At 40.5% G+C, this 19,508-nt stretch overlaps 1 protein-coding gene across 3 annotated transcripts in view; it reads right to left on the bottom strand.

Annotated features, from left to right (window-relative positions):
* The window catches only part of SULF1 (sulfatase 1), a 416,210-nt gene that overhangs the window by 197,937 nt on the left and 198,765 nt on the right, over nt 1–19,508 (bottom strand). For all 3 annotated transcript variants that reach the window (XM_069220304.1, XM_069220302.1, XM_069220303.1), the window contains one exon: nt 12,629–12,798. In XM_069220304.1, coding sequence (XP_069076405.1) covers nt 12,629–12,798 — 170 coding nt within the window. The remainder of the gene's footprint in view (nt 1–12,628; nt 12,799–19,508) is intronic.

Here is a 19,508-nt window from a genome sequence, read left to right as displayed (position 1 = left end):
CATAATTATGGATTTGGAGTATCTGCCACATCTACTCCATAGTTCGTTTTCAGATTTCACCAAAATAAAATTGTGTTTCTACCCCAAACAGATCAAAAGTTACTCACACACGGTCAAGAGCAACTACACCTTTTGTTTCCTCGTTGCTTTACCTTACATGTTGTCTGATCTTGAAGGTACTGGAGTTTTTATTCAAGTGGAATGTTACTGTGGTTATACACTTCTGTATAGGCTACCTCTTCTTATTAATACCCATAGAACAATGTATATGTAGCTATTAAGAACCCATCTTCAAAGATATTGTTGCATCTGGTTCAATTTATAAATGTAAATTTGAATCTGTGGAATACACAAGGTGAGTTCTCACTTGTTTGAAAATGTATTTACGCATAATATTACACAAGTCTGCTGACATTCTATAATGATTATAAGTAAATCAGTTTCAAGGGTAGTAAAAAAAGGCCCGCTCCCACAATAGGTGGAGGTTTATGATAAGGTGTGGGTTTCGCCATGGGAATCAAAGGAAAACAAGTCAGCATTGGCAAAAACAAGTATGCATATATTTTTTTTTACCAGTATGTAAGTATAAAGTTGCTAAATTTCTGAATGTATACATGTTTATGCATGCGAGTTGTCATGGGTAACAGGTGCAGAGTACTCTTGGAGCTCTTTGTGAATGCCAAAGAGGTAGGAAATTTGCTCAAAACATGGGATTAATGTGTTCCTCTCTGACAGGACTACAGATTGCTGCATAGCAAAAGAAAAGTACGCACTTAGGTATAAAAAAAAGTCGCTAATGCTGGCCGGATGACAAGTTAATTCTTACAGTTATGCGTCTACAAAGATTAGAAACTCCTTGTACAGTCCTTAAGATCACATATGTATGGAGATTTTATCTTCGCTCAGGTCTTTTAACAGACCATCATATTTCTTCCCAAATCTTTCCATATATTTAATACAAACTCTCTTTATATATCCACGGAAAATAATGTATTCTTTCCAATATTTTTCTAAAAATGTTCTCTGTCTTCGTCTGCAAGTTCAAAATGTTTATCTTTGCTTCGTATAAACGCGGAGAGAATTTGATCACATTACAACAGGGGCCGCAAGGCACTATCTAAGGTACTTTTTTTCAACAACAAATCTTGCTTAAAGTATTGTGCATGTTAAACCAGGCATTTATTGGCACTGGTCCCTCCTTACACAGGATATTTTGACTACCTAAGTCACCTCCACATCACTTCATGCAGAATGTTATATTTCGGTTTGTTAGGTACATTTTCTTAACGGACATACACCAATTCTGATAGCATATTTTGCTTGAATTTATTGGCTAAATAGGCAGGTTTTAAGCATTTTCCTGAACTAAAGCAGGTATAATTCAGAGGGGAAAGTCAGCGGCAAACAGTTCCAGATCTTGGGTGCTACAGCAGGGTATGCTTTGTCACCAATGGTAGAGAATAGGAATTTAGGAATTGGCAGTAATATCTGGTCTGCAGATCTGAGCTGTCTTAGCAAAGTGATCTAAGACCCTAATTACGACCTCGGCAGACGGAAAAGACCATCCGCTGAAGTACCGCGGTCAGGTTACGGCCAGTGCGGTCCCCTTCCCTCTGCCCCTATTACGAGTTTGCCTCTGGGTCAGCGGGCAGAAATGCTGTTTCCGCCCGCTGGCCCAGTGGGAAACAGCCCACAACATTGACACTGGCTCATAATAGAGCCGGTGGCAATGTTGCGGCGTGTAGGGTGCACCAGCACCCGTTGCACTTTTCACTGTCTGCTTTGCGATGGGGCTGACCCTGGGGGCCCCTGCACTGCCCAGGCCAAGAGTATTGGCAGTGCAGGGGCCCGCTGCACCCAGTCTCTGCCAGCCTTTACATGGCAGTGCTACCACCATCTAATCGCCGGTGGAGAAAGGACACGTAATCCCCATGGCAGCACTGCTTGCAGCGCTGCCCTGGTGGATTAGGACCGCCAGCATCTCCAGTGCGATGCTGGCAGTCCGACTGTCGTGCAACCGCCATAGTCGTAATGTGGCTGTCAGACCACCACATTGGTGACAGACTGACCGCCACCGCGGCGGGGTCGTAATGAGGACCTAAGGGGTCATTATGAACTCGGCGGGAAAACCCGCCGAGTTCGGTGCTGATGGTCAACAAAAGACCGCCAGCGTGCAGCACTGCCCTGTCGGATATGTAACTCCACCATCGCCAGGCTGCCTGGTGGCGGAAGCCTGGCGGTGGCAGAGTTACAAAAATGGCGGTCTGCCACATAAATTATATGGTGAACTGGACTGCCATGCCGGTGATTACCGCCACCGCCGGCATGGCGGCGCAGACCGCCAGGTACATAATGAGGGCCTAAATCTCTATTACCCGTTACATCACAAAAGAGCACAATGTAACAAATGGGATTTACATCCAATCACCGACAGGAAAACTAGTGATAATTTGTATTTATGTTATTTATTTAATTAGGAGTTTTATATCTCAACACCCAATACCTGGGTTACTTAAGAATACATTAACAGAAGAAACCAGCATTGGCAAAACCAAAAGGTCTAGCTTTGGCTGCCAGCCTTTTAGCTTGAAGGTTTTGTTTTGTCATGCACTTTGCAAAACTTAACCACTGGAAAGCTGTCCGCCTGTCATCAATATTAATTTTAAAAAAAATAAAACATTGACTACTAACAAAAATATATTTTGGAATCAAAAAGCACATATGGCCATGGTAGTTCCTGGCACTTAAGAAAACTACTCTGTGTGTGACAGTGTACAATGAAGTTGGTCAAGGGATGAAGTAGGCTGACAATTTGCCCTATGCTGTATGATGTAATTAGCACAAGAAAAAGGTGAACGACAAAGTAGTGTTGACGCATATATGCTAATTAGAAGTTATTAATTAATGTTTATGTGTTTTGATTAATGAAAAGTCCATAGAGAAACTAATTGTAGAGAAAATAATGTACACGTTTGAAAATGTGCCCACAGAGAATGGCAGCCACTTATATGAAAGTTGTACTAAAATAAGTGAAAATGTGTGAAATAATGAAAATGTATAAGAATAATGTAGTAATATGTTATGTTGAGATGTATAACATATGTTTTGTATTAATTTGTAGAATTAACTTAGCTGAAGTTGGTGCCTAGTTTTTCCAGGCCTCATGCAGAAGCTTACTTATTAGAACATGCTGGAGGAAAGCGACAATGCTAACCTGACCCTGAACTACCCAATTTTAAAGTTTGCTTAGCTAGAATTTTCTGAAATGTACCGACGGACAGGAGATAATGAAGTCAATATGATACAATTATGTGTAGAGTAGGCTGAATGTGCTTTCCCAGGACTTGAAAAATGAGAGCACTGACTGAAGAGGAACATGCAACATTTTCGATACCTGAAGAGCCAGATGATGAAGACATCGTACAGTGGACCACTCCATGAACTGAGAAAGATTAAATCCTAGAACTCAAAGATATGTAGAATAAAATGTATTGGGTAACGTCACATATGGAAGACTGATTGACCAATTAGGAATTGGGGGATGGACTGAAAAACTCTACTAAAAAGTCATGACAAGGGGCTAAATCTTCAGATGCGAAGGCAAATTCGAGATGCAAGGGCAAATTCGAGATGCGAGGGAGATTTGAGGACATCAGGATTCTGTCATTAGGCTCGTGCTTTTGAGAGCCTGATGTGTTGCTGATCGATTGATGACTTGAAGACTAAGACTGACTTTGTTGCTGATCCATTTCGTGGGTAGGTAGCTATGACAATGTGACTGATTAACTTTGGGCCTTTTCTTCTAGGTACCAACTGCGCTGTTTTATAGTTTTTCTTCTAGCTAGATGTTTTCCATATACACGTTTTTCCAAATTGTTTTTTTTACATGAAGTCTCACATGCTGATGCTAATCTGGGTTAGGTGAGTTTCTTCTGGGTGACGTTGACAGTAAAAAATGATTAAGAAACTGATTGCTGAACCCGCTATTAATGTTGATATAGTCATCTTTGCTGGCTTACGCTAAGGCTTCTGATCACATGTTTTCTCAAGTTCTGATTAGATTGTGTTACTGGTGGTCACTAAAAAACTAATTATGAGCTGATTAAATAAAGTTTAAGTTAACCAAATGCATTAGAATTGTAATTAATAGGGAAATAAAACTTGTTAAATGCTTTATTGAGTTGTGGTTATTCATGAAATGGTGGTTATAATTGTTTATTGACTAATGATTCTTTAAGTGATTACTGATTGATTATATTGATGCCACTGATCACTACGTGATTGGGATACTCCATGAGATCCAAAAGGTTCGTCGGCCTATATGCGTCCCTTTGTAAGTTTACTTATTAAAGACCAGGTGCGTTTGCAGAAGCAAACTATATGTAACTATATGATACATATCATTTTAGTAAAATCAAAAGATGTTGGCTAACACCAGACCCAACAATGAACTACAACTAGAAACATTGAAATGGCACCATAAGAAACAGAGGAGATGGCATGCGGCCAGATGAGTATGATTTTTAACCTTGACCACACATTCTTTTATTGTTGACCTTAAGATGTGGACATTAACTTAAAGTCTGTTTGAATTTTTTTTATTTTATGTGTTTTCTAAAATTCGGGTGACCCATTTCTATTTGAGGTTGACGCGGGCCCACAAAGATTTTCCACCACACTTAAGTCTTGTAGATAAATGCTGTTGGATCAAAAGAGCCAGGGAAGAGTAAGGTTCCCGGGCGGCGAATCTCACTCTGCCAGTTACTGAAGGAAGCCTAGCCCTGTGCCTCAATAATTTTTGTGCCTAATGCACAGTGATTGCACAGTGATTTCAACATGATCCTCAATTCATCTAGAAGCCATTCTAGAGATTTCAGCGCTTGCTTAATATAATCTCGTTTCCATATGTGTGGGCACCTTCTAGATAAACTTAATAGTGATTGACTGAATAAAGCAATGGAAGCCTCCTTACAAAACATGAAGATGCATCAAACATACAGTAGAAATCAAACCTTAATATCTAGTCAGCCATGTTTTGTTTGTCATGTAACTGCATAGGTGTTTTTGTCCCTGTGAAATAACTGTTTTAGAACATTTCTGTTCAGATCTATTCATTTTTCATGACACATGGCTATTTCTTTGACATAGCCTGTTCTGGTGTTAGGGACAGAAAACTGCAAAATACATTAAGTCTAAATAATTTTAATAGTATGAAACAAAGGCACACGAACAAGCTTGTGATGGCTTGCTGTTTGGTTTAAACGTATTCAATATTGGTCTTAAAAGCCTTACATGAATTTTGCTTGCTTTTTTCCCAAATGTCTTGAAATGTGCTTATATGAGCTCACATTAAAAGCAGTTCATCTTAACCAGAGCACCAATTCCCACATCCATGGCTACATATTCCTTTGCAAAGTAGAACAACCTGTGTGGCTGGTTATCTTACATCCTAAACCTTCTTTTAACTCTCACCAACATTCTTAACAACTCCCAGTTTCAATGACAGTCTGCGAAGTCCCTGTGTGGTTAAAGCAATGTTCCTGAAGGGAAAGTCGGTCCCATTCTGCAACATCAGCTCCTGAACCTAAGTTTTGTCGTTCCTAGCTGCTCTGGGCTGACTAGACATTGCTCCAAGATAAGACCTCGTTACAGAAATCACATTTCACACTCTTTCCCATTCCATCTTTGATGAATCTTGATCAACAGACACATTTTTCATCCCGTCTGCTGGTGCACTGTTGATCTTCTTGTGGGCAGGCGACAGGAGAAACAGAGTTTTTACTTGGCTTTCGTTATTATTTTGGAGAGACATTTCATCATTAAGGCTACAGTCTACCAGATGTATTTCCTCCACATGTTTATGCTGAGCCACAGATGTTGGCCAAGATGCTCTTCACCAGCACAATGTGACATTATGTTCTCTAAGGTAAACTTGGGGTACTTGCTGTGAAATGACAAGCTGCTATAAAAATACCAAGTGGGTAAAAAACACCAGTAAGCTGCGCATTTGCTGCTGACACCGAGGTATAACATGCAGACTACACTGTTGGATCCAGGAATCGTCAACTCATGCTTTAATCCTTCGAAGTTTAATAAAATGAGCACCACCTTTGAGGGCACTCACTTGCCTCAAAGTCGCGCCTACAGAGATGCTCAAACGATCTGTAACTCCATTAATGCAGATGGTACACAGTGACACCCCATGGACATCCCACACACAGTAACAAGCACCTGACTGTTTGCATTCGTTTGAACTGTGAAGGATAAATATCCATGTGTGTTTCAGGTTGAACAGAGCTCTGTATGTCGACACAAGTATTTAAATTGGATGGGGGTAATGGCTGCTCTTCATCAATTCAGTTACCATACATTATCAAAATAAAATGCAAAGCTGCTAAAATAAGGGCGTCCTAGAAGGAACAGCCATGCTTTGCTATTTGACTGTGTTCACAAGTAGGTTTTATCTTTAAGGAGAGCATTTCTAATTCACTGCGCATTTACGATCCACACTGATTTTGTATTTTTGAAAAATGAAATTTGCACCTAGTGTATTTTCATTTGTATTTAATTGAAACGGGCACACTGTGATGCTAATGGGTTTTACTGCGATGAAAGACACATATAATACATCACTCACATGCAATACGCTCATAACAGCATTGTAGTGTAAACAAATGCACATCTGCAGATATTTAAAGCTGCATCAAAAAATGTTAGCCCCCCCTCCTTTTTCCTACCTCCATGTCTGTAAGTCTGCACAGCTATTGGCCGGCGCTCACGACAGAAATGAGAATAACCTCCAGAATGTTGTTTGTTTGTTCCCCAAATTCAAAAATAAGTGCAGAGGAACAGGCGTTTTCTGTCAGTATTCGGCTGCAAACTTCAGTAAAATGGAAAACTCGGAGACCTAATCTTATCCCAGGTTTTTCATCCTTTCATTATTTTATGGTTAGACCTTTTCTTCTCCTGTTTTCACTCTATCTTTTATTTTTGAGGAAATCTAGTCATTTACTGAAAGAAGGAATTAGCACCTGCTTTTCTCACTAGATACCCAAGTACTAAAATGGCTTCCTTCAAGCGACAGCAACAGACACAATAGCCGACCACACATTTTTGGCTGGAACAGTTTACAATTAAATCACAGGTCCTCCTATGCTTTCATTGCTTTTGAAATTCCATCTATGGTAGCTTAATGTAAATGAAATGGCAGATATATTGGGATTTTTCTGACTGTTCCGTACACCAGGTGACTCTTGACTGTTGTAGTTATTTACACAAAGAGATGCACAAAAGAAACCACACAAAAGTCTTCCCCTACATGTTAGACCAATACCGTACCAGTATCTGTACCGGGGCTGATCTGGGTGGAGATGCACGTGACCTCTACCTGACTTACTAGGAACCAAAAGTAACAGGTCAACGCATCATAACATAAGTCTCTTCAGGAGTTTACCTGCGCTACGAGAGGCTTCCACAGGTTCTTATCCTCTGAAACAGAGGTCTAGGTGACAAACTAGAATATACTATGTGACATGCACTGCTGCCTCTCAAGGTATGACTTATCTAAACCTTATTTTTGTGTACATGGTTTACTCCATGCATTATTCAACGCTACTCACAGAGGTTACTCACTCCACCCATGGCTACCCATCGCCTCACACGCAGAGGACCACATGTACTTTTATCTCTGGCAATATTCCATGCAGTACATGTTCTGTACAACACAGCCCACATTCCACACATGCCAGAAATTCTCAGAACACTCAATGCTTATATTTAGATTTTTCCATTTGTTTCAACCTATTTTTTCATCACACCGATGCCTGAATGATCTTCGCTTTTCAAACTATAGTAGTGGTGTTAAGGTTACTACTCGGCGTATGACCTGCTCTACTGTAAAACACACTAGAAAGACTCTGCATACACAGCACACGTGCAGCTTTTCAGCCACTTGCATCTGGCTGCCAGACCTCGGCTGCAGTCCACTGACACGAGAGCCCTCTCCGAGGCAAGAACGCAGGGGCTCATTAGTAAAGAGGCAAAGAACAGACTGAACATGGTTAGGCCAATCACTGCAATAGGTAATCTGTGAAAAGCAATAAACAATGAAGTAAGCTCTTTAAAGTTGAATAGTGATGAGCTGTTTGTGGGAAAAAGGACCTTCGTCTTATGTAACAACAGCACATCTGTGCAAAAGCTGCTGGGCACGCAGATCCTCTAAAAAACAAGTACATCAACTTAACCAGATGGGATCATAACTGGCTCTAAATGCCAGAAAAAACAACACACAATATGCATCGTTGAGGAGAAGCCATAGGAAGGAACTGTGACCTAAAGCAACTCTTTGCAAACAATCTTACTGCCCTCGCAGCCTCAGGCCACGGAGGCAGTTACACATTAGAAAGTGGGCTGTGCTCTTTACTGTGCAGCCCTGCACTTTCTCTCACCTTAGTGAGAAGGGGTAAGGGCAGGTCCTCTTGTGCTCACCATTATCACAAGATCAAGAAATGCTAGACGTGGCACATGCGGGTTGGCACTCACGAAGTGAAGCATTTTTACACACAGTATTCATTTCCTAAGTTGATGAAATGGGGAGGGCCTTCATCTGTAGCATGCAAAAATGCTGACACAATTAACAGAAATCTAAAGAGTGGAAATAAGGAATCCTTTTTGTCATAAAAATGTTTTCTTCATTACACTACAGACACAGTTCTTAGCACTGAATTATTTGATGATAACTAAAAGGCCCAAACATTGTACTTCTCTTTTTAAGGTCTTGAATCCTACAATCCTTTCAGATGATAGACTTCATTAACCCACAGTGCTTTTTTGTTAGTCTGATTTTTGTTAATGGACTGAGGCCCTTTTAAAGACCTGCATTGTGGCCAAAGAGTAAAAACAATACTGTAGGCCTGTTCTAAAACTTACCTGGGATATATGGGATAAAGCTCATGTAGCACGCAGTACATTATTAGAATACTGCTAGTCACTGAGTAGTTCCATGGCCATATAGAGGCTGAAACTCCAATGTGACTTCAAATAGTCTTATCAGGTACAGCAGGGGATATTTTATTCCTTAAAATACACGGTAACACCATCAGATTTCCCACAAATCAAATACATCTTTGACTCGTAACTCTTTCATAAGAAAGATCGAGCAAGTTTCCAAAATGAAATGCATCAATAAAGCTGTTGGATATTCTTTCCAAAAAGACATTAGCGTCAGTTAAATACAAGTCATAGTAGCTTGGAATGTGTAGAAGGAATCAGAACGATGATAAACATGTTGCCATAAATATCTCTTTCCGCTTCCTACTTTATAGCTAGAAAAACAAATCAGAAGAAAGAAAAGCAACTTCTTTAAAAAGCTGCTATAATTATGCTCAGTGAGCTCTCCACTCAGCAACTAGTTCTGGCACCAGACGCGGTGGTGTTAAAACTTAACTGTAATAAGCTCTTAAAGTCGAGTTCAGATGTCATTTTTTTATAATATGTGTAAGGAAATGCCTCTTTTGCATTATCACCGAAGGTTTTGGACTGATATTGCTGTTTTTTGACTCTAAGTCCATTCAATTCTGCCAAACAGGCCTCAGTGCCAGTGGTCTGACCCTTAAAAAGGTATATATCCAACTGGCTCACCCACAATTGGCTTAAGTTAACTTTCTTATAATTCCCTAATATATGGTACTAGAGGTACCGGGATCCTGTAAATTAAAATGTCCCATGTAAACTGCAGCACTTGTTGTGTCAGTACTAGTGTGACAAAGCAAAGCATGACTCTCAGCCATCCACTGCCGCCTGGCAGAGTAGTTCTTAAAATGATAAATCGACTTTGCCATTTAAGGTAATGGCAAAGCCCAAACCTCCTTTTTTAATATTTATAAGCCACCCCTGAGGGAGGCGTACTGATCCCTAAAGGCAAGGTAAATTATATAGATGGACATGTGTTTTGATAACTTACATGTCCTAACAGTAAAAGTCCTGCATTGTTGTTTGTACAGTGGAAAGGCTAGTAGTCCCATTGGCGAGTATAGAGTTACACATGGACATCTCAGAAGTACTACCTTCTGATGGAACTACTAAATATGTTAGTACAATGTGTCGAAAAAATCGTTGTATTAAACTCAAGTTGTTGCTCAAGTAAAATTTAATGTAATTTTTGCAAAAATGGAAACTTCAGAAAGTTGCCACCTTGTGCCCAACATTTCCAGTGGCTGGTTACAAATGCACACAAACTGCTGTTCTCAAAATAACCTTCTGAGAGAGATGTGAATAACTCTCAGGAAGAGCACAAAAGATCTTTCAAGAGAAGAGGTATGACTTCCTCCTGGCATGATGGTCAAACTAGGTGTGAGCCCAAAATATGAGCTTTAAACAGGGAACTTGCCTTTGAAGGGCACATAGTAGTCACACCAGATAGAGGCTGCTCTTATGACTAAGTACGCAGGTTTGCAAATTGGACAGAGAGCGAGAAGATGTTGCCAAACTATTTTTCTCTGTGGGCGTGTCTCCCCCAGGTAGCCACAACTCTGTGATTGGCTATGGCTCTCCGCACACCAAGAGAACGGTTCTGCCATAATGGAAGAAGGCAGAATGGTGCATTCTGGGCTAGCAAGATGCCATACTCCGCCAGAAGTCATCAATACGGAGGGGACCTGATAGCCCATTGGCTAGTAGTCGCCATATCCATCACCATATCCCAAAGAGCAAGAAACTGGCATAAAAATAAGTGGCACCCTGGCACCCAGATCACATCTGTACTGGACAGGACTGAAGAAGGACTGGAGTGTAATTCCATGGACCAAGCAAAAAGAGGCTGCACCAAAGACTGGAATTAACCTACTGCAATTTGGGCTAACAAAGGAAGGACTGGGACTGTGGTGTCCCGCTCAAGGAAAATCATCCATGAGCCCCAGGCACAGAAGGTGACTCCAAGAGTCAGTTGGCTGGCTTCCTTTTACAGCCACAGGGCCATAAAAGCTGAGAAGCCTACTTGTCTGAGAGCCCAGCACCAAGAAGTCTGCTCATCGTGGTAAGCCAAGGTGCACAGTCCTGACCTTCAAAAGTTGCACCTGAGGGTGCTGGATCCAGGAGAATCATCGGATTGCAGTTTGGTCACCAAGCAAGGATGTTACTGCCAATTAAAGGGAAACCGCTGGTTTTGCTGCAACCAGAGAGTAGGAGACCAGTGGAAACAGTTTTTTGAATGGACTTTACCTGAACTTCATGGGATATCAACCCACAAAGTCAAATCCGATTCTCTGTGTTTGTGTTCCAAGGAGTGGCCACAGGAAGACCACTGACACTGGTTCAGCATTCTTCAGCATCCTCAATCACTTGCAACAGGACTACTCCATTGATTCCTATGGCAGTTTCACCATAGACCCTGGAAATGGGCTGGAGACTGCTTTTACTGCAAGGTAGCTTTTCAACTGGACCTTATTGGTCCCTGTGGGAGTTGGACCCTACAATAGTGGTGCTCTTACACCCATTTTCAAGTCACTTGTTGTGGCTAATCCTGCACTGTGAGCTGCAGTACATTTAAAAGATTTATTCAGCAAAGTGAAAAGCTGTCATTTATTGTTTCTTTAAAAATTAATATCCCCTGAACCTGGATGCCTGTGTTTGAGGTGTCTATTTAAAGATAAAAGTACAACTTCTTTTCATAAATTGGTGTGAGATTATTTATTTTGTTGTGTTTTCTTCTTATTTAACTGTTTTGGTACCTCTAATGCTTTACACATATTCCTTTGATAAAAACCTGTCTGCTCTGAGCCACAGCTGCCCAGAACTGAGTTCAGGTTTTTCAAAAACCCTGTCTTGACTAGATACAGAATTGTGTCTGTAAGGCACAGTAAAATCACACAAACCCACCATATAATAAACCACTTTCCCCAAAACAGGCAACTGGGTGTGCCTTAAGTCGCATATTTTAAAGAAATTAGTTACACTTTTTTACATAGAGATTGCAGAATCCCATGTATTATATGCAGTATAAAAGAGGCACATTATATTATTTCTTTAAAAAAGTGCACATGAAGACTTGTTTTCTAGGGAGTTCAACATTGTAATGCCACCCTTAACTAATGCATATTTCAAGTGCTTCTGTGCATAGGGGAACAATTATTCCACTACCAGTGAGTAGCACTTTCGGTTTCGAGTATGAAAATGGAGTTATCCACTAATTTTGGTCCTGAAAAGGGTACCATCTACCCCTCAGAATCCCAAACTATTAGTATCACAGGGCTTACCACTGGACATGGAGGGCTGAAAGAAACTGTTCTCTTCTAGTACCAGTTCACACAATATGCAAGCATGCCCTGGTCCAGGAGAGAAACATACCCAACTTGGGGGCACAACCTTGACCTAGATGTTTGCATGCCATCCATGTTTAAGTGCAAGCAATTGATTGAACGTTATGCAAAAGTGTCACCTACTACATATAAAAAAATAACTGCTGATAAAGATGGCACATTACATTGCATAGTACAAATACTGTAAAAGATGTGTTGTTTCGAGGCAGCCAACGGAATGAACAGCTAGCAGGCCCTATTCATCGCTGCAATAATATTTCCAATGCAAAAACTGATGAAGCAGCGTTTAGCCCCAATGATCTGGCTTTACTTACATGTGCTGGGAAGCATTTGGGAAGAGTTCTGAGAACTGAGGAGCAGAATCCTCCGGGCCATGGGGCGCAGCATGGCTGATGACCATCATGATGGGGCGGTGAGGGTACATTTTCTTCGATAGTTTGAAGTAGCTGATACTGTCGTTTGTGATTAGGTCTGTGAAGTAGTCCTGTAACACAGATGTATGGAAAGCGTTGGTTTATTCTAAACGGTGGTAATAGGAACTTGTTTTTACATAAAGAACTTTATACTGGAGGCCTCCTGCCGCAAATGCCCATAAACAACAGATGTTACTATTGTGCAGTGCAATAGTGTTCACCCTACCAACCTTAGAAGGATAGAAGGTTAATTCAACCTTGCGTGGTTCAAACTCATGACTACCACTCACCATATAGGTCAGTTGTGAGTGCTTAGAACACTGAGCCGCCCTGCTGGCTTAAGGTATTTGGTATGAATCTTCAACTTTTATTTCTTTCATAATTCTATTCCAAGTCGAGCACAAATACAAAATACACAGTGCGGTATGAGAAGCTTAAGACAGCTGATAAGTTTCTATTCCAGCAGAATTCGAAAGAATTTCCCTACTTTTACTGTCAAGAGCAGATCAAAGCATGGCCACATCTCTTGTGCTGTGTTCATTAAACGGAAGAATCGTCCCCAAGAGCTGCAAAGGGATCAACTGCATTTCGTCCATCTTTCAGGTATAACATTAAATATAGGATAATCTTGGATTTTCACATGAAGTAGTTTCATTTTGCACAAATTATGCAGGCCAGTGGACACACAAACCTAGTGCTGCTGATAAATCGTGTATGACCTTCTGTGCTAGTACAAGCTAATTTAGTTTGTAAACCAGTGTGGACTTACCAAAAAGCACAGGCAATCCACCACCCAAATGTCCCTGGGCAGGTGTTTCAAAACCTTGTTTCACCCTCCTCAAACCATCTCCGAGGAACACATTTTACAGGGGCTGATACACGGCACCCTGTGAGTGAGAAGAATGCAGAGGAGGTAGTGGAGCCTCCAAAACTACACCTCACATGATTAATAATACAACTAATCATAAGGTTACAGAAATGCCTTCACGTATGTACTTAAACCTTCACTGCTCTCCTTTGACGCACTAAACTCGTCTCAAGGTCGGCAAGGGTAACTTCGTCCTGAATCAAGACCTTCACGCTGTTTTTTGATGCAGGTTTCCTCACGCTCAGTCAGGGTAATGAGGAATGCTCAGAATAAAAACTCGTCCCATCCCTAGGAAAGCTTCACAATAGATTCAATAGCAGAGAGGATACTGCGCACTGGTGGGTTTTCGAGCAGGAGATCATCTGTGGTCAATCATTTGAAAGCCCTCTGACCAATAACTGTTTCAATGCTCGCAGGACCCAATATGTGTTTAAAGAGACCTTTTTGTTTTTTACAGGCTTAACTCACCACACTATGGATGAGTACCCAGCGGTACTCTTGTCCTGGTTTTACAATATGTGGGGGAAAATAGCCGTTGCTGTCATTTGCTGCTCTTTTCCACGAATTAAGCTGAATGCTGGAGCCAAGGTATTCTCGTTTGTAGACCACCCTTCCGCATCCCTGGAACATTGATGGCGATCGTAACAAACGGGTGTGTGTTTGTGAGGGTGTGTTTGTCTGCATGAGTGCTCTACTGTCTTTGAGTAGAGCATCAGTGCTTGATTTTGTTGTGTGTAACTTATACAACTGAGTCATAGCTACTCCTGTGTTCCCCTTCCTGTCACCCAGGCTGCTTATATCAGGTTGTGTCTAGGCCTTGTGGCGGGTGTTTTGAGGCTGGCCCGCCAGCGATTGCAAGTATGCTGAAATTATGCCTGTGTGTATTTTGTAGAGAGGTTTACCATTTATCTGTTTTGTTTCTATGGTGGTGCCTTTATATTATTTGATGTTATTCTGACTGATGTTGTGTATTTTGACAGTTAGCTGTGTGTCTTCGTAAATGATGTACTGTGGATTATCCATCCGATGTGTGACACTTGTGCATGGGAAGCATCGTTTTCTCAGCTTAGAAGGGCTTCCTACGCCAAAGATGAAAACTAGAGTTAACGTAAATAAGGCCAAAAAGGTGAGACAAAGACCTTCTCATATGAAGGGAGGTCAGATACACGCTACAATAGACAAAGACGAATATTATAAACCAGTCGCCTCAAGAACATGTATAGGTTTTGGGCTTCACACCTACTTTTACTTAAGTTAATTCTAAACTTCTACCTTGGTTTATTCTGAGAGTTTACATAATTGCATTCCCAGGAGTTACATGCCTACATACAAAAGTAATGTTTCCAACCAGGTAGGAGGAGTTCAAAATGGGTTACTTTCCAAATCTATACATGGTGCATTTCCCACAGTATTATATTCGCTTTGTTGGAAGGGTAATAGTTGAAATGAGAGATCTAATTTGAGTTGCATGCACTCCCAGTCCAGGTACAGTTTGCAGAATGAAAGCCGCAATGGATTAAAGTTTCAATAAAAAGATTCAAAATATAAATGAAAGCACCTGCCATTTCTGAACAGTCATTGGAGGCCTGGGGGTCTTGTGCAGGGTTCATTGAGAAATGTAAGAGGCTATGCTAGCAATTTCAAGGACTTCTAGGCATGACTAATCACATGCTGGAGATTCATGGTCTGTAACAGCTGAAAAAACAGTGCCTAAGGGATAGTCGTTCTGAAATGGCTTTGTTAGGACAAGCAGCTGCGGCCTTCATTTCTCAAGAAACACTATAGACGCAATGGACTTTGTGAGTGGACTTTGTGAGTGCATCTGGACGTTGCAGTTATCTGAACGTTGCACCTTTCTTCTCTGTTGACATAAGTCGCTGCTACAGGTTCAAAGTACCCTTTCCCAGATGCATCATCGTTGACTTTTTCCAGATACTAGTTCTCCAATCTCTTGCAAAAGACTTAAAAATTATAAGTAGTTTTTTTTTAAATAGTATACCCTTTTATGCTTCCAAGATTTGTAGTCTGAATATATATATATATATATATATATATATATATATATATATATATATATTAACTTTTCTTTATTGTTTGCACGGATGTTCATCACTTTAGTTTATACTTCGCTAATTTGGGAAATTATGAATTTTATAGGTACTCAACTCGTGGAACATATGCAGTTACATTTCCTAGATGAGTAGATTTGACATAGAAGTGTAACGCATTAGACTGAAACATGGATTTCTACAGTTTCCTGTTTGAAGTCCTAAAGAATGGTCATATTTTGAAGTTACATATATGTGTTCTAACAACACACACAATTGAGGAAATCTGTAGGTGCAGTCCAAGAAGACCTGAATAATCTTAGCTGCTAACGCAATGCAAACTTTACTGAAAAAATCTGAGTTAAATTGCCTTTCAGAATCAGTAGTGGTCTAGGCAATCCCTGGTACTTAAAACAAATAGGGGTTCTAAGGTGCAAGGACAAGGAGGTAAATCCATTGTCGTTTGCTTATTCGAGGTTTTTGGACTGTAGTAATGGTCAGAGGCAGAAGCGTAATATGCTATGGGAACACTATAAATACATTTTGCTTTAATGAGCTATGTGACATGAAGCCCGAGTAGAGACTGCTGAATTGGGAGAGCAATGACCCCTTCCTTTCAGTTTCCGCAGCAGATGACCTACTCACGCTCCACTTTTTGAATGTCTTACATGAAGACGAAGATAGGAGCAATTTTAGAGGTTCTACTATTAGAAGAACAAAGCACTGACACCAAAATTATGAGGAAATATGGCAAAAACTGTCAGTAGGTTGAAAAAAACAAGACTGTAAGACTGATGAAAAATGCTGGGTAAGAGAATCATAGCAGTAAAATGAAAGTCTCACTGCTGACCAGATAAGGGCCAATCAAATGTGGCCGGAGGTTGCCTCACCCACATCATTTTTTGCAAACTGCTGTGGTATATTCACAGTTCTCATAATCTGCATACATGGTTGAATGTGGACACAGAGGTAAGGTATTGGGACAGCTTCCTTGGCTCAACTTCAGTGAAGGTCGGCCACAATTGATAAAGTTTACTTTTTTTTTTTTTTCTTCATTTTTTTAATCAAATAAATGATTTATTAATTAATTAAAAGGGGCGTACCCACAAGTTTGAAAATATAACACAAGCCTAAGAAAGCCATACTTAAAGAAATAGAAAGAGCACACATTATTACAGAAATAACTGACACTTCTGAGGGTGAGCTCTAAACCTAAAGAGGTAAAAGAAACTGGAAAGCAAATAATCTGTCACAATTTGACTTCAAACTTTAATACAATGAATACTTTGATATTTGCTACATACATACAAAACAGCCAAGCTGGTTCTCTATTATTAAATAATTGTAGTTATGTGTATTAGTTGGGCACTTTATCTGCTCCAGTCAAAATAGAAAGAAGTGAAAATTAAGCGGTCCAGCAGGGTGACAGAAGTGAAACCACATCTCTCCATCACTGGATGGGCACCAATGAGATGCCCATGACACAGTGAAGCATATTAACAAACATTACCTAAATCACAAAGGCACAAATAACGCAAAACTGGCCAACCTAAAGACGTATTGAACAAAGCGAATACAGCCAGGTCTCAAGGTTTTGCACAGCGTTCAATTTGATTGATAAATATGTTATGTTTAACGAATTTGTATGGAACCTCCACAGTTTACATGTCATGATAATCTCGTCTTGATCTGGCCATCCTCCATATGCTTCTGGTCATTGCATCAATTGCTTGGGTACGCTAATGTTTAGGTAAAATCAATTTGATTTAAAAAAAGATAATCTTTGTAGCATATGTGCCTTTTCTCCATTGTCACCCCAGGTGTTTCACACTTTTCTGGGTCATGCTTGTTTGTTTGTGGTATTAGGACTGCCAATCAGCCTTAGAGTGTGCTCTGGCCCCAAAACAGTAATGCTAATATGGGTTTCATCCAACTATTATTTGTCGGTCTTGTAAAACTATGGTGGATCGCACAGAAAATGCCATGGAAGTTAAACATGTGGGTGATAGTGTGTATTTACACCAAACACATATAGGACAAACATATATGTCTGCAAGAAGCATCATTATATTCTGGCTAAGCTCCAATTTAAATGCCCTGCTGTGGCACACAGTAGAGAAAAGTGCACTTGCTGTGTTGCAAATTCCTATTTTTACTTATTCATAAATAACCCCTAAAGGGTGACTTGTATGTCTACAGTGCATGGTGCCAATATAGAAAAATAAGACCCACCACATATTAAGGTTTGTGTGCTTTCACTGTGACATAAACCCCTAAAAGCTATTTTAAGGAGTAGGCTTTGCTACAATTTTCCCTGAACGGTCCTAGATGGGATTAAAAACTTTATTTCCTATCACTGCCAAGGCAAACACTAGAAAAATGTTTCAAATATATTTTCCGCTTATATTTCAAAATCTAATTTAAAGTAAACTTTCCCTAAGGGGAAAAGTAACTTTGTTAAATGTACTCTGTGCTGCTTGAGGCAAAACTGGCCTAAAAGATGTTCTGCCACTCTTACCCTCTAGAACTGGTACGCACAACCTGGGATGGAAGAGCTAACAATCCTGATGCAAAATACAGTGACCTGCCACTGATCCAAAGAAGGGTAAGGAGGTCACAACTGCTGACAACATAACAAGGATCAGCTATCTGGGAGCGGACAGAACAGATGGCACAAAAAAAAAAAACATAAGTACTACCTGTTTTGAACTGGAGATGCAAGGGAAGTCTTCTCCTATTCATTCCTTTGACCCACATGCATAGCTTGACACCAGTTACAGAAGAGGAGAGAAACAGGTTGGACCCTGGGAAGTGGGAGGAGAGCTTATCTAAATAGGGGAGAGGCCAAGGAGCAGAAGACAGGCATGCCTGTCGCTGAAGGGTTCTGCCATATTGAAATATAGGATCCTGCTTAACTTTACAGTAAGACAAAGGGAAAGTGTTGCAAAAGCATATAAGGGACTGCGCGAAAACAGCTAGGGCCAGGCCTGTATCCAGGAATATTTGGCTCAGGGGAATGGCCCCTGTAATGACAACATCTACAGGAGGTTACAGCTTGATTGCATTGCCATAGGATTGTTGAGAAACATCAGCTGTATAAATGTGATTTAAAAGCAGGCAGTGTATTTCCATTTGCGTTTTATGATTATACTATACACTTCACTGTTTTTTTTGGTGAAAACGTGTTTTGTTTTGTGTGTGCTTGGATATTTGTAGATGTTTTGTTCTGTTTTTATATGTGCAGGTTTGCACTGATTTTGCAGTTTCAAATCTAAACTGATGTAAATATCTGGTATTACTATTATCCAGTGCAACCATACTTGAATTATTTTCCTCAGAAGGATGAAAGACCGGGTTGGCTTTGTCAGGGACTCAAATCAATGATATGTTGTAGCAGTCTTGAGTGGTCTCAATAAGTACCTGTTTACAAAAAGGAGAATAAAGAAATGAGACTAGCTGCATTAGGGGGATGTTTTGCTACCATTTAGTATGAATGATTAAAAGGTTCTGGCATAGACTTTGGTGTTATGTATGTTTTCGGTGCTGACATTGCACCTGTACAGCACAACAAAGATGAATCCTTAGCTATCACTCCTAAACTTGCAACAGGGAAATTAGGGTAACACAGACGTGTCTCCACCTTGCTGAATATATTATGTCATGTGTAAGGAAATGCCTCCTTGGCATGGTTACCCCCTGACTTTTAGCCTTTGCTGATGCTAAGTTTTGATTTGAAAGTGTGCTGAGGCCTGCTAACCAGGCCCCAGCACCAGTGTTCTTTCCCTAACCTGTACTTTTGTTTTCACAATTGGCACACCCTGGCATCCAGTTAAGTCCCTTGTAACTGGTACCCCTGGTACCAAGG

Source organism: Pleurodeles waltl, chromosome 2_2, assembly GCF_031143425.1.
Source record: "Pleurodeles waltl isolate 20211129_DDA chromosome 2_2, aPleWal1.hap1.20221129, whole genome shotgun sequence".
NCBI classification, from domain to species: Eukaryota; Metazoa; Chordata; class Amphibia; order Caudata; family Salamandridae; genus Pleurodeles; species Pleurodeles waltl.
Note: the sequence above shows the minus strand (reverse complement) of the source record. Positions and strands in the feature narration are given on the sequence as shown.